At 39.1% G+C, this 24731-nt stretch overlaps 1 protein-coding gene across 6 annotated transcripts in view; it reads right to left on the bottom strand.

Annotated features, from left to right (window-relative positions):
• Nucleotides 1–24731, bottom strand: part of EPHA6 (EPH receptor A6) — a 524480-nt gene that overhangs the window by 61585 nt on the left and 438164 nt on the right. For all 6 annotated transcript variants that reach the window (XM_067466657.1, XM_067466658.1, XM_060770613.2 and 3 more), the window contains one exon: nt 19912–19973. In XM_067466657.1, coding sequence (XP_067322758.1) covers nt 19912–19973 — 62 coding nt within the window. The remainder of the gene's footprint in view (nt 1–19911; nt 19974–24731) is intronic.

The following is a 24731-nucleotide window of genomic DNA, read 5'->3' as shown; positions in this document are numbered from 1 at the left end:
GAAAAATATTTCCATCTTTAAGTGCTTGGTTTTATAATTTCCCTCTGGCATAAATCCAGTTTAATTCCAAGTAGAGCAATGTAAACTTAATGTAATGTTGAAGGCTTTCATGGCCAGAATCACTGGGTTGTTGTAGGTTTTTTGGGCTATATGACCATCTTCTAGAAGCAATCTCTCCTGACGTTTCACCTGCATCTATGGCAGGCATCCTCAGAGGTTGTGAGGACCTCACAACCTCTAGGGATGCCTGCCATAGATGCAGGCAAAACATCAAGAGAGAATGCTTCTAGAACATGGCCATATAGCCCAAAATACTTACAACAACCCAATGTAAACTTATCAAGTAGATCATTCAAGTGATCTACTCTTGTTTGAACTAACAACTGGATTTAGCCCATGGTATATAACTTTATTCTTTTCTCTTTTAATTCATAGAGATGTGCTGCTATTTTTTTTGTCTCATAGAGTGAATTCATATGGGGTGAATGTGACACTATCTATGACTTTTTGTATATGCCTATTCCTGTCTTTTAATTCTCTGCTCATATGATGATCACGTAGAGTTGGAGTTATCAATATATGTGCATTCCTGAAACTACCAGTATATTTTTTTCTTTGTGCTGTAAAGCCAAAAATATACCTTTAACTTTGACTGCAGTGCCTTTTTATTTCCATGTTCTGTGAACGTACACTGCTCTTGTTCTATGTTGGTTTTGTAGCGTAATGGTGATGCTCTCAACTTATTAGCAAATCTGTCCATTCCCTTAACCACATTGTTGGCTGCTGAAAGGAATATCCCTTCAGGTGATAAATGCTTATGAAGTCCATTCCCACTTACGAAAACAGCTTTTAGGCTATTATTTCACTCTACTTTTTTATATTACATAGCTTTTTTTAACTCTCTAAAGCAGCTCTATGAGAAGTGTAGTAACAGAAATTGTGACTTGGCCAAAGTATAAGCACTCTGAGCAGGGATTGCTGAACATCTTCCACCTCTCTGCCTGGAGGCATAGGGACTGGTGGCTGGGGAGAGGAGCGATTGTTGGAAGGATCAATTCTTAGTCAAAATGTGTGCTTTGCAGGATATTATAGTGACACAGGGGTGAACATTTTCAGAATTCTTGATTTGTTTTGCTTCTGCTTTCCCTAGTGCACACGTGTCTTTTGGCATTGATAAAGCATGTACACCTATTAGTGCACACTCAGTTGACTTTCTTGCATTTTCTTTCTTTCTGCTTGATGGGGCAAACATGCTCTAACTAGTAGGGAAGCCAGCAAAAAGAAGAAGCAACAGATTCATGGGCACCCTGAAAGATTTCCCTCTTCAAACCTTCAGCAGGTTTGCAGTCTTTGCCAACCTATAAAAAGAAGCAACTTATGTTCCTGGAGGAGATCTGATGCTTTTCCTCCAAGTGAAACTTCTCAAATTTTGATTGCTTTACTGTAAAGCCAAGGCATGTGACTTGACCCCGATGAAGAGTGGAAATGAAATGAGATGAAGGATGAGGAAAGATGTAATCAATCATTGGGTGGGAGGGGCATCAAAAAACATTATTCACATTCCTAGCTGCTTCCTCTTGGTAGAAACTTACCACTGAAATACTGTGTGAAAAATTAGATACGTGGATTCACTTATCTTTGCTTTCCAGCTCTGACACAGAACGCTTACACTCAGAAACATCTTTTCTTTTCTTTTTTAATCCTTAATTTTCAAAATTTCTTTTTAACCACCTTATGCTTCAGAGGCTTTCAATCATGATTTTTTGTGATTCTTTTATCCACTCATTATTTTTAAATGGTGCTGTTTTCTCAAGCACTCTATTTGTTTTGCTTTGTCTGATTTTCACACTCTGCAGGGTTCTTCATGTTATGCATCAAATCATTATCTGTTATGAAGACCCCCATCAGGTAAGAATCTGGGCTCACATCTTTTTTTACAAAAATAATGTAACAGCTTTGCTAAAATGTAAGATACAGCTAATTTCTACATATGAAGCCAATGAAGTGGAGGAGAAAATGCAACTTGCAAGGGAGGGTTTAGAGCATAATTGGAAACGTTTATGTGCAATGTGTTGTTGAAGGCTTTCATGGCTGGAATCACTGGTTGGCTGTGAGCTTTCTGGGTGGTATGGCCATGTTCCAGAAGCATTCTCTCTTGACATTTCACCCACATCTATGGCAGGCATCCTCGGAGGTTGGGAGGTTGGAAGCTAGGCAAGTGGACTTTATATATCTGTGGAATGTCCAGAGTGGAAGAAAGAACTCTTTTCTGTTTGAGGCAGGTGTGATTGTTGCAATTGGCCAGCTTGATTACCATTTATATGCACTCCCTACTGGATATGGCTACAATTGAAATACACATGTTTGTACTTGTCCAGAAAATCAGGAGGCAGAGGGCTTCTGCAAGTGAAACAAACAGTTGAAGAAGAGAAACATGCACTGGCAGATTATGTGAATGGCAGTCAAGAACCAACATTGAGGGAAGTCAATAGTGGGAAACTGCTTAAAGTGCTAAAGACAAAGAGTGAATACGGTAAGAACACAATGCAGAGCAGAAGAGAAAACAGGCAAAATAAGGCTCTCCACGGACAGTTCCTGGGTAAAATTGAAAGCCAAATTGACAAAGAAAAAACATGGCTGTGGCTCACAAATGGAACTTTGAAAAAGGAGACGGAGGGCCTGATTCTGGCAGCCCAAGAACAAGTCATTAGAACAAATACCATCAAAGCCAGAATTGAACAGTCGATGACAGATCCCAAGTGTAGACTCTGCAAGGAAGCAGATGAAACAATAGATCATATCATCAGCTGCTGCAAGAAGATTGCGCAGACAGACTACAAGGAGAGGCATAACACTGTTGCTCAGATGATTCATTGGAACTTGTTCCACAAATACCATCTGCCTGCAAGAAAGAACTGGTGGCAGGCATGTAGCCGGGGGGGGGGGGGGAGGGGGATTTGGGGGCTTCAGCCCCCCCCCAAATTCTCATGGTGGTCTGCGAAAAGGCCTTACTGGTACGTTATTTAAACTGTTATGTTTATTCATATCATGATCTGATCACCATGCTCAATATATCTCATAATCATGGGGGTATTGGGGTAACGATACAAAAGGTTTTCTAGGGTAGACCCTCTTTCACTCAGACTCAGCCCCCTCGAATCAAACTCAGCCCCCCCCCCCGAATCAAAATCCTGGCTACGGGCCTGACTGGTGGGATCACAAACCTGAACAAGTTACAGAAAATGAACACATCAAACTCCTCTGGGACTTTTGGATTCAGACAGACAGAGTTTTGGAGCACAATATACAGACCTCACAATTGTGTTAAAAAACGAAGTATGGATCGAATAGGAAGGACAAAAGACCTCTTCCAGAAAAATAGAAACATTGGAGGTAAATTTCAGGCAAAAATTGGTATGATAAGAAACAAAGATGGCAGGGACTTAATAGAAGCTGAAGAGATCAAGAGAAGGTGGCGAGACTATACAGAAGATCTGTATAGGAAGGATTATAATACCGAGGATAGCTTTGACGGTGTGGTGAATGAATTAGAACCAGACATCCTGAGGAGTGAGGTTGAATGGACCTTAAGAAGCATTGCTAACAACAAGGCAGCAGGAGACGATGAGATCCCAGCTGAACTGTTTAAAATCTTAAAAGATGATGCTGTCAAGGTGATGCATGGCATATGCCAGCAAATATGGAAAACACAAGAATGGCCATCAGAATGGAAAAAATCAACTTATATCCCCATACCAAAAAAGGGAAATGCGAAAGACTGCTCCAACTTCCGTACAGTGGCCCTTATTTCTCATGCCAGTAAGGTAATGCTCAAGATCCTGCAAGGAAGACTCCAGCAATACATAGAGCGAGAGTTGCCAGATGTTCAAGCTGGGTTTAGAAAAGGCAGAGGAACGAGAGACCAGATTGCCAATATCCGCTGGATAATGGAGAAAGGCAGGGAGTTTCAGAAAAACACCTATTTCTGCTTCATTGACTATTCTAAAGCCTTTGACTGTGTGGATCATAATAAACTGTGGCAAGTTCTTGGTGGGATGGGCATACCAAGCCACCTTGTCTCTCTCCTGAGGAATCTGTACAAGGACCAAGTAGCAACAGTAAGAACTGACCACGGAACAACAGACTGGTTCAAAATTGGGAAAGGCATACGGCAAGGCTGCATACTCTCACCCAACCTTTTTAACTTGTATGCAGAACACATCATGCGATGTGCCGGGCTCGATGAATGCAAAGCTGGGGTAAAAATTGCTGGAAGAAACATTAACAACCTCAGATATGCAGATGACACCACTCTGATGGCCGAAAGCGAGGAGGAGCTGAGGAGCCTTCTAATCAAGGTGAAAGAAGAAAGCGCAAAAGCCGGGTTGCAGCTAAACATAAAAAAAACCAAGATTATGGCAACAAGAATGATTGACAACTGGGAAATAGAGGGAGAAAATGTGGAGGCCGTGACAGACTTTGTATTTCTAGGCGCAAAGATTACTGTAGATGCAGACTGTGGCCAGGAAATCAGAAGACGCTTACTTCTTGGGAGGAGAGCAATGTCCAGCTTCGATAAAATAATAAAGAATAGAGACATCAGACTGGCAACAAAGATCTGCCTAGTCAAAGCCATGGTATTCCCTGTAGTAACCTACGGATGTGAGAGCTGGACCTTAGGGAAGGCTGAGCAAAGGAAGATCGATGCTTTTGAGCTGTGGTGCTGGAGGAAAGTGCTGAGAGTGCCTTGGACTGCGAGAAGATCCAACCAGTCCATCCTCCAGGAAATAAAGCCCGACTGCTCATTGGAGGGAAGGATACTAGAGACAAAGTTGAAGTACTTTGGCCACATCATGTGGAGACAGCAAAGCCTAGAGAAGACAATTATGCTGGGGAAATTGGAAGGCAAAAGGAAGAGGGGCCGACCAAGGGCAAGATGGATGGATGGCATCCTTGAAGTGACCGGACTGACCTTGAAGGAGCTGGGGGTGGTGACGGCCAACAGGGAGCTCTGGCGTGGATTGGTCCATGAAGTCACGAAGAGTCGGAGACGACTGAACGAATGAACAACAACATGGATCGTCAATGTTGCAATCCGAGGTGACAGCAAGACTGAAGAGAAACAACTGGAAAAGCTGATACAATACAAGGATCGAACTGCAAAAACTCTGGCACAAGCCAGTCAAGGTGGTCCCAGTGGTGATCAGCACACTTGGTGCAGTGCCTAAAGACCTTGGCCTGCACTTAAACACAATTGGCTCTGACAAGATTACCATCTGCCAGCTGCAGAAGGCCACCTTACTGGGATCTGCATGCATTATTCACCGATACATCACACAGTCCTAGACACTTGGGAAGTGTCCGACGTGTGATCCAATACAACAGCCAGCAGAGTGATCTTGTTGTGTTTCATCATGTTGAGTTTCAAATAATAATAACAAAAACAATAGATCACATCGGCTGTATTGGAGGGGAAGTACCGGAAGACCCCCTTCAAGCAGAGACTATGCCCCTGTGAGTCTGGTCATATAGAAACAACTGAGAACGTGATTCTTTAATGCATGTTCTACAGAGATCTTAGAACTAATATCATTACACCATGGCTTATAAAATACCCAGGGCACAGTGAAAAATATTATTTGACCCTGCTGCTTTCAGACTCTAACACTATAATAATTCTGTGCTGCTGCACTTAAAATTAGGTGGATGATTGTCCCCAAAAGGCAACACTCTGTTGGGAATGTAGTTAGAGCAAGGTGTTACACCTGAAATGATACTAGATTCACAATGTGCCCCCCCCCTCAGTGTTTTTGACCCCTTCTATCAGTCTCTCCCCCACTTTGGTTCCAAACCTGTTACAATAATCTATTTTTTAACTGTCTTCTAATCTACTTTTAAATAACTGCTTCACTGGGGAGTTGTCCTTCCCCTCCCAGAGCGCTTGTGCCCCATTTTGTGCTGGTCAGTGACCATAATAAAGTTTTGTACTTGTATTTGCATTGCAAATATTGTTCAATGGCTATGCCTGCTCTGATTGTGCAATTCTCCCTTCCTGTGGATTCAACCATTGCACAATTCTACAATTCTAATCCACACAATTGTAAATTGGTTTATCATATCATGAATTTCCAACAAGATGTCAGCCAAAGTCTGGACTTATGCTGCACCTAAAAAATATCTACAACAACTATTCCCTTGCCTTATTGGGAAAAATATGAGTTTTGACTTTTAAAAGAAGATACAGTAACTGTGTTCAGGGCTTGACTTCCAGAAAACATAAAGCAACATCTCTTTGTTACTAGCAGAGTTGGCAGAGAAAACAATCGTAAATTGTCTTCACTGTGGAGCTATTGCTGAGAATGTATCAGTTACAAATATAATTCAAAGGAACTTTAGAAGGTCTCAAAACAATGTTCTCCACATGGGCTCCATTCTGGCATCAATTATTAACTTCTTTTCTGATGCCATCTAAACAACGATTCAGGGTTTGCACTGCAGGTGAAGCTGTATGTGTTCTACTATACATATTGCTACAGTAAGAGACATTAGCATCAAGAAAAGCTGAAATCTGGAACATATTCAATAATTAAAATTTTATTTTAGTTATGTATTATTTTGCTTACTTTATTCTGGCTTTTGCAAGTCATGAGGCGATGCAGAGATATACAGAACTCTGGAATGTAATACAACAACTGTTGAGGTTCTCAGATTTTAGCAGACATGGCCTACATACTTTCAACTTTTTTTGGAAAAAAACCCCAAACAAAAATGAGAAACCTGCTTAGAGAATACAAAAAGAAAAAGTAAATTGTTTAACCCAGCTAGAATACATCCAATGAATCCATGGGGCTTGCTGTCATAATTTGTATAAATCACACTGATTCAGTAGATTTATGATATCAACTAGATTTGGTTCAGAGGTTCTGCACCTAGTGCAACATTCTCCATCTTGCCCAACACCTGTTGCTGTGAGATTATGAGCACCCTTTTACCATTTGCTAAAAATATTGTCTCAGAAGGTCTTGATTCTATGAAGGCTCTATATCAGGATGCTCATCATTCATCAAATAATGTAAGTTTTGATCCTATCCCAAATAATTTTGAGCTTGGCTTACAATCTTTATTAAAATACTAGAAACCCTGTGCTAATAAAATCAAAATGTCATCTATTAGGGGAATGTTGGCAAGATTTGTTCAGAGGCATTTGACTTTGCTTTCTTGAGGGTAAGACAGTGAGTTGCCTAAAGTTTTCCAGTGGGTTTCCACAGCTGAGTGTGGTTTCAGACCTTAGTCTCTAGAGTCATAGTCCTGCGCTCCAACCACTACACTACATTATCTCTCATATACATTTTCATAAACATTATACATAATTTTATTTGTCCCAAAAGAAATACAAAAAATTGTTGTTTTGCAGATTTAAGTAGCATTAGAATCTCATCTACAGCTACAGTTTTAAATCAGAGGAGTTAACACAAGAAGTTGTTTTGACAGGATTCCTGGTTGGCTGCCGAGGATGCTTATCAGCCTTGGCAGCAGTTTATACCACAATGAATTTCTTCAGAGCAGTGTTCCATCACATTTTGAATAATCTTCATTGGTTTTGCCAAATAAACCATTTTTGACAGCCAAAGGTACATCTAATGCCTGGCTAGTTGCACATTTATGCTGTCTACCAAGAGCATATAAAAATGTTTTGTATTCAGCATCTAATGCTGTTTGCAAAACCTGACTTTAAAATATTCCAGTCCATTTACAGAACACTGCGTAAAGAATTATGGGCAGCAGATCATGCCACTCTAGTGGGAACTTTCTTTCATATAAGTACTCACAAACTTTCTTCCGGATAAGTTCTCACAAAAATGCCAATGAGCTGCAGCTGTAGCTTCTAGATTGAGGGAATTAATAGTATTACTCTATTTTGTGTTGGCCAGATCGTACCTGGAGCAGTATGTCCAGTTTTGGGCACCACAATTCAAGAAGGATATTGGAAAATATCACATCAGAGTTAGAAAGCAGAGATGCTCATTTCCCCATCACCTAATTTGGTCCTGCAGAATTCTGGGAAATGTAGTTTAGAGAAACCGAGGATCTCTCAAGATGAGTATTTGCTGTTGTTGTTTAAACAATTCCCCCCTTAATAGTGTGATGCCCAGACTCTGCTGATTCAACCAAAACTGAGCTTGGACTGCCCATTAAGAAAAGATAAATCAATACTGCATTCAGCGCTAGCAACTAGAATAGAAAATGTACTAATTTCATGTCATTACAGGGTAGAAGTGTATGTGACCCACAAAACCAAATGAAGCCTAACAACAATATGTGGTGCCTCCCAAACCACCTAGATTGATCTCTTTCTATATAATTCATGTATAATCTGAGTGAGTTTTTTTTTTTTGGTGTCAGGAGTGACTTGAGAAGCTGCAAGTTGCTTCTGGTGTGAGAGAATTGGCTGTCTGCAAGGACGTTGCCAAGAGGATGCCCGGAATTTTGATGTTTTACCATCCTTGTGGGAGGCTTCTCTCATGTCCCCACATGGGGAGCTGGAGCTGATAGAGGGAGCTCAACCCGCTGTCTCCAGATTCAAACCACTGACATGTTGGTCAGCAATCCTGCTGGCACAAGTGTTAAGTGCCACCAGGAGCTCCTGAGTGTTGAACAGATTGTAAGAGGGCAAAGAGCTTCGCTCCTTCGATTATGCCACTGCATATGGCTGCTTTGAAATCCTGGGAATCTGATAGTAAATGATTTTGTACATCCTATTTTAAAACTGTATGAATTGGCATGTTGTGGTTGCAGTTTCGATACTTTAACTATATGTTGTGTGAAGAAAGGCTTTCTCTTATCTTGTCTTGAATCTCATACTATTCAGCTCCAGTTTCTCAAATTATGGGAAATGGAGTGGGGCAGTTCCACTTTCTCATGATTATTGAGAAAGGAGCCACTGTTTTCACATCATACATAATTTTATATATGTCTGTGTTGGTCTTGTGAACTCATTTTTTCTAAGCTGTAATGGGGTAAGATAATTCAACCTCTTCTCTGTGATCAAATAGGCATTGCTGGATTTTGAAGTCCACATGGTATGATATATGATATATGATGTGATATAATATAATATAATATAACAACTTTATAATAAAAACCAATAAACCTATGCTTAGCTGCTGCAAGAAAATCGCACAGATGGACTACAAACAGAGGCACAACTCTGTGGTCCAAATGATTCACTGGAAATTATATCACAAGTACCACCTGCCAGTAGTAATCATGGGATCATAAACCTGCAAAGGTGGGATCATAAACCTGCAAAGGCAGTGGAAAATGAACATGCACAAATACTGTGGGACTCTCGAATCCAGACTGACAAAGTTTTGGAACACAATACACCAGACATCACAATTGTGGAAAGAAAAAAGTTTGGATTATTGATGTTGTCATACCAGATGACAGTCGCCTTGATGAAAAACAACAGGAAAAACTCAAGGCCTCAAAATCAAACTGTAAAGGCTCTGGCATAAGCCAGTACAGGTGGTCCCAGTGGTAATCGGCACACTGGGTGTCATGCCAAAAGATCTCATCTGGCATTTGGAAACGATAAACATTGACAAAATCACGATCTGTCAACTGCAAAAGGCCACCTTACTTGGATCTGTGTGCATCATTTGAAAATACATCACACAGTCCTAGACACTTGGGAAGTGTTTGACTTGTGATTTTGTGATATGAAATCCAGCATATATATCTCGTTTGCTGTGACATACTGTGTTTTTGTGTCAGTAAAATAATAACTTTATTTGTATACTGCTCTATCTCCACAAGGTGACCCAGGGTGGTTTCCAGAATAGGGCAAAATCCTCAATTACCAACACAAAATAGTGCCTATGAGCAAAAGTAAATCAAAGTTGAGAGGTGGCCATTCTGTTGCAAAGGCACATAAAATCTAGTATACGTGTATGCTATATGAGAAATAAATAGGAAGCATTTATTTCCAGCATTTCTTGCAGCAGACAAATAAAGATGAGGCCATTAAACTTTGCAGTGTCATGTGGGTCTCCTCCGCCCAAAATGAACTCTGACTGGAGAGGTTATGTTAGATGGATTTATCGCAGACACTTTATGGTTCCATTTTATGGAACTCTCTTCCCTTTTCCCAGCATTATTTAGTGTGGGCTTGTACAGCAGCATCTAACCTCTAGCTGACAGGAAGGATGAGGTTAATGGCAAAGCTGTACTGGGAATTACATAATGGCTGTTTCATCGAAGAGCAATATATCCTGACATTTTTTCCCCACTGGAAAGTATTTTTCACTTCCCTCCCTCAGCCTGTCTTCAACTTGCCTTCAGGTTTAGTAATAAGCTTGGGGAATTTTTTTTTTATTTTGCTGGGTTTCCCCCCTATTATCAAGGTACCACAGAAATGAACAAAACATACTATGGTGCCTTGTGTTATTAGTTTTGGATGATATCCCCACAATAAGGGGGAAACTTTCTATAAGGATATTTTATTTTATACAAAGCCTCAACACATATATCCTAAAATAATATAACTGCTAATATAATCTTGGGGAATTAGGAATGCTTCTTGGGAGGAAAATAGTCCATTTTAAATACAAAATGCCATGTAAGTATTGTATAATCCATACAAAAAAGAACCCAGAAATTAATGAGAGTTACCTATTATACAATTTGTACAATAAGTATCCTTAGTCAAAAATACTGAGAATTAATTTACTAACTATATGAAATAAAATAAAATGTTTTTCAATGGAAAAATAATGCTCACTTCTTGTTAAACCACTTAGCCATTTGAATTCAATTTGTCCCATATTTTAAGGGTTCTTTTGGGAGGGGGGGAGGGTCTTCTTGTGTATAACTGCAATTGTGTAATTGATAGAGTTTAGTTACAGTTACTTTCAGAGGGTGATTGCAGGAGCAGCCATTATGCTCAACTCACCTGGAATTCAAGTTTGTGGGCTATGGATTGCAACAGTATTAATTTAGAAAACTAAAAATCCTAATAAATCATGACATCTGATCATTCATTTATTAACAATGCCAAGAGTTTTGTTTCCTTTTGTGACTTTCCACCAGCACTAAATCGCCTGTCCTGCATCTAGTGTCCATTTTTGAAGAAAATAACGTAGGAATCTCTAGCATGAATCCCACTGTTAATTCTAAATTAAACGAGCTCATTTTTTAAATTGTGTCAGAAGTGACTTGAGAAACTGCCAAGTGTGAGAGAATTGGCTGCCTGCAGGGACATTTCCCAGGGGGACACCCAGATGTTTTACTATCCTGTGGGAGGCTTCTCTCATGTCCCCACATGGGAAGCTAGAGCTGACAAATGGGAGCTCACTCCATCTCATTGAATCAGTGTCTCTCTTACATATGCATTTGCTTCACAGGTTCCTATGGATTGTAGCTGGGGCTTAAAAATAAGATCCAGTCCTCTGTCCTGATTTTTCCAGAAAATTTGTTATCACAGTTTTCTTTAGTGGCTTCCATAGCGGGGGATGGGGGTGGGTGGGGGGTAATGAATCCACACAGGCTTATAAAGGGACTATCTTAAGGTGCTAAACCTTATCCCCAAAACATATGTATCACATTGAATAGATTCTTTAAGGTTCACACCTTAAATAATCTATATACAAAGATAAGTATGGACTGACTACAAGAGACAAAACTTCAGTTCCTGAGTATACTAAAGCTATCAAATATTAGAAGAATTAGGGAAAGCAAACTCTTGTAGTACAGGATTTATGGGCATTTTCTTTCCATACATTGCTTGCCTCCTTCACCTTCTTCATATTTTTGCTTGGAGATCCACATCTGCTGGATCTGTTCTCTAATATACTCACCACCTCACTTATGTGGTAGCCAGCCATCAACCATTACTTTTTTCTTGTATTTAATTTAAGTAGGTTTTTGGAAAGGGATCCATGTTGGTGTCTGCACACATATTCTTTCTCTCTTTTCTGGAACACATGCTTGATCCTGCTGAATGAAAGTTGTGCTGTGTCTTTGGAACAATTACTCTTGTTTTGGGTTTGCTTTGCTACTCAGAATCCATGTCCCCTTCCCTTCCATGCATCTCAGCAGATTTAGGAAGAGACAAAATCTTTTGATTTTTTCTCTTATCACATTGCAAAATGCTCTGGTGACTCTGTGCTACCGTAAATACAATACATACCTAGCTGCTATTCCTATTCACAAATAGCAAACCCCTCCCCTCTCCTCTCTCACACACTCTTCCCAGCAGAAGTCTATGCAACTGTATGGCATTGCAGAATATTGTAAATGGCTCATGAACAAGAAATGAACTCCCTTTGCTGACAAATTCCAGTCAGCCGAGATGGCTTTTACCAGGCATGGCCAGGATTGAAGACATAAGGTCTAAGTAGTTAAGTATTGTACCTAAGAAGAGACTAAACTACTCTATATGTTCTCCTGTGGGACAGGGGAGAGAGATTCATAGGTGAATTTGAAGTCAGGAAGGAGAGGCAGAGCAGCAATGAAATCAGATGCTGACAAGCACTATTATTCCATACTGGGATCCCAGAAACTCTTTTTCTCTCTTATTATAGTTGGTGTGCAAGATGTTCTCCTTTTACTCTAGCTCAGTGGTTCTCAACCTGTGGGTTCCCAGATGTTTTGGCCTTCAACTCCCAGAAATCTTAACAGCTAGTAAATTGGCTGGGATTTATGGGGATTGTAGGCCAAAACACCTGGCTACCCACAAGTTGAGAACCACTGATGTATAAGGACCATTTAGTCCTATGCTCTCCAATACTGTGATTACTGGGTAATTAAAGCATCCTAAAAGATGGCCATTCGTCTCTGTTTATAAACTTCTAAAGGAGAGTTCATCACCTTCCAAGGCAGTCTTGTAAACATCCCTTAAAGTATATGGGTTCTTCCTAATGTTATTTTGGAATATAAATACATATATGTATGTGTGTATGTGTAATTTAAATCCACTAGGCTAAGTCTTCAATAGAAGAAAACAAGCTCCATCTTCTACATGCTATCTCTTCAAGTATTTAAGAATGGCTATCATATCACCTCTCATACCTCTCTTCTCCATGCTAAGCATACCAAGTTCCCACAATCATTCCTTAGATGGCCTGGTTTCTATCTTAAAATGTAGTGCCCTCCATTAAAAACAATTCTCTGTATGAGTTCTGACCAAAGAGCAGAATAATATTATTTGTTTTGATCTGGGTACTATACATCTGTTTTTTTTTTTATCATGTCAGAAGTGATTTGAAAAACTGCAAGTTGTTTCTGTGTGAGAAAATTGGCCGCTTGCAAAGATGTTGCCCAGAGGATGCCTGTGGGAGGCTTCTCTCATGTTCCCACAATGGGAAGCTGGAGCTGACAGATAGGAGCTCACCCCATGTCACAGATTCGAACCGCCAATCTTCAGGTCAGCAGTTCAGCCAGCACAAAGGTTTAACCCATTGCACCACTGTGGCTCCTTATACATCTGTTCATTGCAGCCTAGAACAGTACTAGCCAGGCATGTAGCTGGGGGGGGGGGGGGGGCTGAAGCCCCCGAAATTCTCATGGTGGTCTGTGAGAAGGCCTTACTGGTACATTATTTAAACTGTTATGTTTATTCATATCATGATCTGATCACCATGCTCAATATATCCCATATTCATGGGGATATTGGGATAATGATACAAAAGGTTTGCTAGGGTAGACCTTCTTTCACTCAGACTCAGCCCCCCCCCCCCCCCCTGAATCAAAATCCTGGCTACAGGCCTGGTACTGGCTGTATAACACTGTGAACTCATGTTCAACTTGTGGTTTCTTGATCTTCTACACATGTATTTTCTGAAGTCAGCCCTATATTTGAGGATTTCATTTTCCATGCCAAAATGCAGGACCTTATATTTCTCCCTATTTTGTTAACTTTGGACCGGCTCTCCAATCTGTCAAGCTCATTTTAAATTCTGATTCTTTTCCATGGGGAATATGCTACCACCACCATGCCATATGATGTCATCTGCAAATTTGGTAAGATTTTCTTGTTTCGTCATCCAAATAATGTATAAAGATGGGTCTAGTCATTTTTCACCAGGTTAATGGAAAACATATTCAAGGTAGTATGCTTAAAGCAGCTGAATTCAGAAGCAAAATAAAAAAAATGCCTCTGGGAATTTTAAACCAGGATCCTATCATGAAGGTAGTGGAGGTGATACAAGCAGCAATGTGGTGGGAAATGTAAAATAGCCATGACACTGTGACTCTAGTGGAGACTGGAACAAAAGCTGTCTCGTTACAAATGTGGCATTCATTGCCATCGTTCCACTGTCCAAAGTACTGCAAGTAACAGTGCCTTATATCAATATAATGGACCATTAACAACTATATGAGGCACAGGTTGTTGCTTTAGAATTTATTTTGTCCTTCTTTCCCAGCAGCCCCCCTCCCAATTTCCTTTTCCTTGTGCTTCCACTGCTTCAGCTTTGATGACTGGCAAAACAAATCTTAAGATTCAACCTTTGACAGTATTACTATTTCCTTGCCTCTGAATGAAATGGGGATTTGGGCTTCATTGGAATTTCAAGCCTCAGGCTGAGAAAATAAAGAACAAAACTGATACCATTCTGATTCAAATGGCCACAGGCAGAACATTCTCCAGATCAAACATTATTAGGCAATCATCTGCAAATATGCCTTTCTTCAGGAAATGCAATCAAGGCGATCAAGTCTGAGTGAACAAGCCATTGATTTTTTTTTTCTCTCAAGGAGTTTTGGAGAGATGGCATAGATGCTTGAAAAGCTGAAGCATATTCTTTACATTTTGGAGTTTTACCATTGGCTTTACCTTTGATATATTTCTATCAAACTGCTTGAAGCCGTGAAAAGGCAATATTACATATGAAGAAATACCTACTTTGTGAAGTCCTGTGAGACCACTAAATTACCCCCTTCCCCTTGTCAATGTAACATTTTATTATGTCTTAGAGATAAACTCACAAAGTACTTTTTTATTCCCAAAAAGACATTTCATTCTATGATTCTATGATTTCAAAGTTTACTTTTCAAATAACTGGCAAGGGGGAAAAAAAATCAAGGAAGAACTACACTGATTTCTTTTTTTAAGTAGGGCTTTTGCTCTTTTGCTCTTTTAATTATGAATGCCATTGAAATGAATAGTCTACAGTTTTTTTTAGAAGCTGAACAGAATTTCAAAACTATATCAAGAGGGACAATTCAAATGACAAAACACAACTGATGCAAGCAAGCCCATTGCCAGGATTTTGATTCCGGGGTGGGTGGGTGAGTTTGATTCGGGGGGGGGGGGGGGTGAGGATCTAACCTAGCAAATCTTTTGTATTGTTATCCCAATACCCCCATACATATGGGATATATTGAGCATGGTGATCAGATCATGATATGAATCAGCATAACAGTTTAAATAATGTAAGTCCTTCTTGCGGACCACCCTGAGAATTTCGGGGGGGGGGTCATGCCCCCCCCTTTACATGCCTGGATGCAAGCGTATGTATTAGAATCATAGAGCTGGAAGAGACCTTGTAGGCCATCCAGTCTAACTTCCTGCCAAGAAGTAGGAAAATTGCATTTATAGCACCCCTGACAGATGGCCATCCAGCCTCTGTTTAAAAGCCTCCAAAGAAGGAGCCTCTGGAGCAGAGAGTTCCACTGCTGAACAGTTAGGAAGTTCCTCCTAATGTTCAGGTGGAATCTCCTTTCCTGTAGTTAGCATCCAACTGAGTGGCATAATAAATACACCTAACATTGTAATGTGTGCTGCCACAATCCCATGCTCTGGCTAGCATACACTTACAACACCACATTTCATAGGGATGTATAGTGAAGAAGAAAAGTGATGAAAATCTTTGTTCTGGTCACTCCCCATAAGTGTGAGATAAATAGCTATTTATAGTGATTGCAAAGGATTTTTCTCATCAGGATTTATTAACACTCAACAAGCACTTTAAAAAAATCCTTTTTGGATTTTTTTTAAATCCCCTTTTTCATCCCTTTTAATCAAATGAAGCTTCTCATTGGAGAAAGTATGCTTGGATCACTTGATGACTGGTTTTAATTTAGTTTTAAGGTTATTTTTACACCAACTTTCAGTGCTTAATAACACTTATTTATGCTCTTAAATTGCATTATTAGACATTGCAGCTATGCGATTCCTCGCTTTGAAAAGAAATTCCATTAAAGGTTTGCTTTAGGGTCTTCAGGAAGTCTGAAATGACTCTATAGCACACAATGACAACACATACTTTTATGTCACAAGCCATTTTTAGTAGAGTCTTTGCCCTGAACATTTATATAAACCAGCCAAATAAATACATTCAAAATCAAAAATATTATGTAGCAGGAACACTGGATAGTGTCATGGCTATATTTTTAGACCAAAGTAGACTAAATACTTGGCAGTACAAGAACCTGGGCTCTAGTCAAGTGATTCATACACAAATGACTAAACACATAGGAGATACCTCATTACTTGGCCAAATTTATGTTAAGAACGTTTCATTTGCAGCAAACTGCAAAGTGATCCTTACAGTGTTACTTTCAGGTTTCTTTTAATACAATCAATATAATTTGATACTGTATGAAATATAAAAGACTGAGGAACATTATATGAACTGTGCTTCCAGAAAGCCATGCAGATGCGTGGTATAGATAGCCCAGTATACATGTACAGTTTTCTCCATGTTTTAATACTTGCCAAAAAAATTCTGTTGTGAAAACACATGTGTTAGACTCAATAAAATTTCACCACCATCATCTGTGGGACTCAGGTCTGTCCTCACTAGGAGAGAGAGTTCAGCTTTTTGAGTCTGGTCTGGTGTAATTAGTAGGCAGATGAAACCAAAAAAGTTGTTTTGGTCCTACACTGTTGGCTGTTATCAGTAATGGATGAGGGCAGACAAGATGGAGATGCTTCTGGTCACTCAAAAGGCAGGTCAGGCAACAGGTATAGTTCAGCTACCTTTGAGTAGTCCTTGCCTAAGTAAACCCAATGAAATTCATGAGGTCTCTGTTAGTCAACACATTAATTGAATGCACATAAACATATTGTGCTGAACGGGGTAACAGTTGAGTATGTTTCTGGATTCAACTCTGATTCTAGATGGTTAGGTTTCAGCAGTGGTTGGAAGTGCATTTGAATAGTTGAAGTTTTGTGTGCCAGCAATGCCCATGCCTTGAAAGGTCACATCTGGCTAAGATTACATGTTTAGTTATATTCCAGTCACATTACTGTAATGTGCTCTATTTGGGACTATCTTTGAAGAGTGTTTGGAAACTTCAGATGACTTTAAGAACTATAGCCAAATTGGGGCTAGTTACAGAAATCTCCCTTCTTGCAACAGCCTCATGGGCTGCAGCTCTTTTTCTGGAAACAACTCAAAGTCCTGGTGGTGATCTATAAAGCTCTTTATGGCTCATATCTAGGTTATATGAAGGACCATATTCTCCTTTATGAACCAGCCAAGGCTGGAGGCCTTTCTCTCTGCTTTACCACCTCACAGGCACATTTGACAAAAATACGGGAGGTAGACTTTTGAGATGCTGACCTAGGGTCTGGAACTCCCTTCTCAGCAGTTGCACCTTTTTTAAATCCACACACAAGTTCCAACAGACATTTGATAGTTGACTGTATAGGACTCATCTCACCTAAACAATACACCAGATGTTACTGATTGTTGTGTTTAGCTGCCCCCCTCCCTTCTCACTGTTTAATGATGTATGTTTTACTCTGGTCTTAACAATAACTTAACTTTCAAATCTAATACAATTTTAATAATATTAGTAAATGGAAAGGCATTATCTTACACTGTCTCACCTTTTCTCTGGTTACCTCTGTGAAGTGCATATGGTTTCCTTCTTTTTATTCTTAGAAAGCAAACCTGGCTTCATACCTGAAGAAATCCTTGGCAAACTATCTTCTGGTGCATCCCCTGCCATTCAGTCTCATCTCTGGCAGATTTACCTAGTGATATTGTGCCAGGTAATTAAAAGCCACCTGCCATTTTAATTTCATAGAATGCCCCGGAGTAACTATGTTGTAAGTTTTACAGTACTTTGAAATGGCAGACAACTCCAAGACCCAGCTGTTGACTTATAGGGACCGAATCATGCTGTAGCAAAGAGTGCTCTTGTTATGTTGTGGTCTTGGCAACTGTCTCAGACTGGCAGAGGCTGATAACAGAACATCACTGGGAGAGACTGATTGGCCTGAATGGGAATAAATGCAAATCTGGGAGTGGCTGGTCAGTTCTCTAGCTACTGAAGTGCCATGGTTCTAGAAGTAGCAGCCAAAAATGAAAGGACCAAGGCAGTGACATCTCCAACCCGTTCCCTGTTTGGATATCAGCCAGCATGCCAACACCTTTAATCAAGAAACAGTTTCTAAGATCTACAGAGATACTTGCAGGAACACCTCAGCAACTGAGAGTCCAAAAGTGGCAGGCTAAAACCCAGAACCTCAAGCCATGGCTGATACCGGATGAGAGGCTTCCCCCTGGGCACACAGAAGACTGGTTGTGGCTGGCTACCCCAGTGCCTTGTACATGGCAATCAGGCAAAAGTAAAATGATGTTTTTTGTTTTTTTTAAAAAAAAGCAGTTTATGTTCTCTTGGCTTTGCAAAAGTTGCTTATTACTTTGCTGCTTTCTTTAAACACCTTTGCAGATTCAATCAGTCTATTTTATATTTAGACGAAGACTGCTACAGACCGCTATTTTTGGGTCCTTCAGCCATTTTGGCTAATAAGCAGCAGGGCAGTGTGGGAAATGTAGTTTAACAGCAGGGCCTTTTGCAATCTCTACCATTGGGGGCCTGGCCTTCACAAACTACAGTTAAAGATGGCTGTGATTAGGCATTAAATAATACTTCCGGAAAAAAAAGGTAAGTGGTTCAAATTCGGACCCCCCCCCCCCCCAACCTTTCCTGCATGGTTAAAAACTTAATCGGAAGTCCAAATTCGTATGTATTCTTCTGACTTTCAGGCTTTTCTGAACGAACCTACCCAACCCTACTAGCTACCACAGTGCCATGGTTCTAATACCACAATGGCCTGACAGAATAGGTGAGAAGTGAGATAACATGCCATATCTTGAGCACAGATGAGTTGAAAATGACTAGCTCATGTGCCAAGATGACCAGCCCTATGAAAGCAGCTTAAAATACAAATTCTTGTTATATCATTGCAAATAGTTAGAAAAGCAATTTTCATCTCCAGAGATGAATAGTATAGATATCCTAAGATATAACATGGAATAGAAATATTTTAATAATGAAAATAGTAGACTTGTTTATCTTACCTGACCCCTACACTCCTCCACAGTGGCTATATCAGCATGATCTGCATTTCCACACCTTCTACACTCATCTTCAAAGATTCAACAGCTGACCTTAAGTGGTATAAGGGTATTGCCAAGCCAATTCAAGAGCTCCTAATTCAATTTGCTTAAATGCAAGCAATCATAAATAATTATAAATCAATTACTTACAGTGAACCCGTGTTATACTTCCCTAAGCAATTTTTATATAAAAAAACCCCTCAGATAAAACATTTTAAATGACTGAGCAAAATGAGTAGCTGCCATATGGCAAGGCATTTGCATTTCAATTTATATTTTTGTTCATAATAACACCATTTGAAATACATTTTGCTAAATATGGGAACTCAACTTGTAGAAGAAATCAATTATATTCTTAGTTTAAATCTTCTTTTTTCCCTTGGCTATGCTCTAATGTATCACTGTACTTTAAAATGCACCCTGGGGAAAATGCTTCTCTTCAACTAAAAATCCATGAATAACATTATGCAAAAATTAATTTATGATGAATTATTTGAAATCTTTCTTATTCAAAGGTTTCTTATTCCAATGTCCTGAGAAAATGACACCTCACCCGTAGAAAGGAGTCCAGGGATCCATTCTCCATGTATTCAACCACAATCATTACTGGTCTGCCTGCAAAGACAGCAAAGGAATATGTTACAATTGCAGGTATATTAAGGTTTGTTTTTTTTACTTCCAGCTGTTAGAAAGAGATTATTTGTAAACATATTAGTAAAATACATTGCTCATTTTCCAATTTTCTTTTGTATCAAAAATGTACCTTGTTGTTCTATTATTGCTAAACTGTATTTTCTTTGATTATGCTGGAGGATTAACTGCAGATGTGTTTAGTTTGATGGTTGCTGCGAGTTTTCCAGGCTGTATGGTCATGTTCCAGAAGCATTCTCTACTGACGTTTCACCCACATCTATGGCAGGCATCCTCAGAAGTTGTGAGGTTTGCTGGAAACAAGGCAAGTGGGATTTATATATCTGTGGAATGTCCAGGGTGGGAGAAAGAACTCCTGTCTGTTTAAGGCAAGTGTGAATGTTGCACTTGATCACCTTGATTAGCATTGAATAGCCTTGCAGCTTCAAGGCTTCACTACTTCCTGCCTGGGAGAATCATTTGTTGGGAGGTGATTTGCTGGCTTTGATTGTTTCTTGTCTGGATTTCCCCTATTTTTTAAGTGTTGTTCTTTATTTACTGTCCTGATTTAGAATTTTTAAATACTGGTAGTCAGATTTTGTTCATTTTCATGTTTTCCTCCTTTAGTTTGAGTTTTAAAACGGAAGTAGTTCCATCAAAATCTAACATTTATTGCTTGTATAATTCTTTAATATTTACAGTCCAGACAAAATAATGTGGGAAGGGTCTTAACAGATAGGGGAAAATGTTTTTATTTATTTATTTATTTTTAAAACTGCATCTCTGAGACTTTCTCAGACAGAAGAGCCAACATCTTTGGCCTGTATACTTCTCTGTCTGAAGAATTTTAGGTATTATAGTCTAAAACGTAACTTTTTAAAAGCCCTGGATATGATATAATGAATTACCCAGAGGCTGGATTGTAAGTGTCCTGGACCTTCCAGAGAACTTCAGATCAAACTATTAGGACTGTCTGTTCAACTATTTTTTTTTAATTAGAGACAAGGATTTGTCTAGTGTCCTTCTTGAAGAAGTGAACAATATCAAACATCTATTCATTTAAGAAATTCTCCTACTGTAGTACTCAATGGTCTTTGGTGACTCACAGAGAGTTTCACCATGTCCTTTGTATATTGATGTGTAATAACCACTTACAGAGATAACGCTAGTGGACTTGGCACATAAACAACTTGAGAATTGCTATGGCATAGATGTGACATTTGTCTCAGTTTCCCAAGTCTAGATCTCTACTGATGGACCACAGCAACTCCCAGTGTTATGCAGAAGTTTTTTTTTAATGACAGTACTTTGATGGTTATACAGGTTGAGCATCCCATATTTGAAATGCTTGGGACAAGAAGCATTTCAGATTTCAGATTTTCTTTTTGGATTTTGGAATACCTGTGTTTCTACATATATTTAAAAAATGAAATATCTTAGAAATAGGATTACGTCTAAACACAACATTCATTTATGTCTCATATACATCTTATATGCATAGGCCAAAGGCAATTTTATATAATATATTTATAGGGTTGTTGTGAGTTTTCTGGGCTGTATGGCCATATTCCAGAATCAGTCTCTCAGTACAGACCTCACAACCTCTGAAGATGCCTGAGAAACATCAGGAGGGAATAATTCTGGAATATGGCCATACAGCCCAGAAAACTCACAATAACCCAGTGATTCCAGCCATGAAAGCCTTCGATGATACAATATATTTATATTTTGTGAACAAAACAAAGTTTGTGGACACTGAACTATCAGAAAGCAAAAATGTCACTATATCAGCCACCTATGTGAACAATTTCAGGTTTTGGAATTCCAGAATTGGAATGCTTAATCTATGCATACCTTGATCAGTCATGGTGCACAAGTTTAGTTCAGTAGACAATGACTCTAATCCAGAATATATAAAGTAAAGAATACAAGGCTAGAAATACGGAGATTACCCACTCATCCATTCATCCATCATTCAGGAGGCTGACTGGGAACAAGTAAGGGGAAACTTTTGAAAAGCACTTTCCCTAATCAATTTTTAAGGTGGGTCAAAGAATATTGTGTTCAGGACTGATCTTAAAGTTTGCATGGGTTCATATGGTGAAAGACGACAGTTTTTCAATTGTTAATTTATAAAATTTCACAGGAAACTATCACATACCAAAGCAGACAACTGGTCTATATCAGCTCTGTGTTGTTTGCACTTAGCAATGGCTCTCTAGGATTTTAGACTGAAGTCTTTCTCACCTGCATATGGAAGTGCCAGGAATCAAACCTGGGGACCTACTGGGTAACATCACTTCTGCCTTTCAACTAGAATATGTAATTAATAATAAGTATTCGTGACAAAATCATCTAGGGTATTCTGGTACTAATTTTACATCCTGTATTTACCTGAGAAGGCTTGTACTGTTTGCATTCAAGAATTATTCCAGAACTACCAAGGAGATAGGGCCCAATTTACATGGTAATTGTAATATTCCATCAGATGTTATTTAGGCGATGTTTATAATGCAAAGAGTGAAAAAAATGCAAACCTTCTGTAATGAATCATTTTACATACAGGACTTGAAAGAATATAATAAAACAGCAAATATGTTTTGTGAGAACACTTGTATTAACTATTGTAATAAATGGTAGATAAAATAATAAAAGGGATAAAAACACTGGTACTTTCAGAAAATCTTGTCAACATTTTTCTGTTATTGTTTTTATTATTTCAGGTGACAGAGAACAGAATACTGCACATGCTATTTGCAATATGACTCCAACAGAACTATACAAACAGAACTATACTACTATTTTTTTACAGTTTTCTTCAGCCAAACTTTCTACTTTTTGCTTGAGAACAACAGACAAGAGTTGCTGAATGACAGACCAAGCAAGGACCAAAGGCAGCATTTGATCGATATATATAGAGGTGTTTTACAGAAGAATGAATAGAGACACTATTGCCATCGCAGTCCAGATGGGTGATGGCAATAGTATCTCTACTCATTCTACAAAATTATCTCATTCTACACAGAGGACTATGGTGCTTTGCCAGACTGTAAACCCCAGAAGTCCACTGAATTTTGCCATGGCAGTTGAAGTGGAATCTAGTGCTATAATTGCGTGGTGTGAGATTTTGCTTTAGTGACATCATTGTGTTTTCTCTATTCACAGAGCAAAAAGGTTATTCTCCTCTCTGTAGGCACTAGTCTTGTATATTTGTATAGAATTGCTATCCGTTTTGGTTTGTTTCATTAGTATGGACCAATTTTCATTTTTGAGCACTACTTCTGAAAACGGGGGCCTTTCTGAATGAGCTGTTTCATTCTTTCTTCTGAATGAAGAAACATTTTCAGACCAAATTTAAAGGCAGGGCTTAAGATCCCACTGATTCTGGGAGGTTTCCCTCTGGATATGCAGAGGACATTCAAGCTTAAAGGCAGGGCTTAAGATCCCACTGATTCTGAGAGGTTTCCCTCTGGATATGCAGAGGAGACCTATAGCCTGGCAATGCAGAAGAACTCCCTGGGCTACCTGAGAAAAGCCATGTTGTCCGAAAACCAAACAAAGAAATGGAAACCATGCAACTTTCTCTTTTGTTTCACCTTTTGTTTCATTCGAAAATGGGTCTTTTATTTTGTGCTTTCTGAATGGGTGGTACAAAATGAATACCCAAATGAAACAAATGAAACAAAGATTGTGCACTAGTCTAGTAGGAACAGGCCCTTCCACCATTTGGTCAAGGAAAAAGAGACTTACACATATCAGTCTCCAAGTCTAGAATGCCCTCTTTTCTTTGATCATGGAGGAAAACTAGCATTTTTGAGTTACTGCTTACAGTTAGTTATATTTAGCACCAGTTACTAAAGTATAACTCTGTTCTATCAAAGGGCATGACTTTATTCCTCCTGCAATGTAATTGTAACATTCTGGTACTTTAAAGTCACATGAACGTGGCCTGACTAAATGATGGAGGAGGAAAATCACATAGTTCAAGTGCTGATTTGTGGGTTCATTTCAGCTCAGAAGCTGCAAGTTTCCTCTTGCTACTCTAATAAAGTCTGTAACAAATTAGTTTTCTGTTGAAAGTTTGTCATTTCTTCACTGATTATGGAAACTTCTCCTACTGCTTATCGTAGGGCATCATGCAATTTAATGCATCCCAGTATCTAAACCTGGATTTTTTTCACAGTAAATACAACCCACAAGATTTTTGAACTTCTGAGTTAGAGACACAAAACCAGACTTTCAGATTAATTGTGTGTTCCTTAGCTTCCAAACCATTTGTTTTGAGGAGTTGGAGTAGTTCCAATTTTGTCTTGTGGATACTTGTCACATAATAAGTCTCCTACACTTCCACAGAATAATATCATTTTTACTCATAAAACTATGTGTACTCAAAATATATACCATCATGTGTGATGAATTCACATATGGGCAAAAGAATGTCCTGACAGCACAAACTGTAACTTTAAACTAAACTGGTTTGGCTCTGTAAACTTTTTGAATAGACTACTGCCTGGCATTACACACAAACCACTTTGCACTCTTCAGAAGAGTGGGGTTTAAGTGTAATGAAATAAAGTCTGTTTTGCTGTCTGTCTCTGGGTGCCTCTCAGCCACCTTTTGTATCATAGAATCTTTTCTAGACACTGAGACAGATGGCATGCCACTTCAATTACCAACAATGTGATGAACTTGTCTGATCTTTCAGCAAGTACTTGTTGATAATAGAGTAGATAAATTAAACCA

This window comes from Anolis sagrei, chromosome 3 (genome assembly GCF_037176765.1).
Source record: "Anolis sagrei isolate rAnoSag1 chromosome 3, rAnoSag1.mat, whole genome shotgun sequence".
Lineage (NCBI taxonomy): Eukaryota > Metazoa > Chordata > Lepidosauria > Squamata > Dactyloidae > Anolis > Anolis sagrei.
This window is presented reverse-complemented; position numbering and strand designations above follow the sequence as displayed.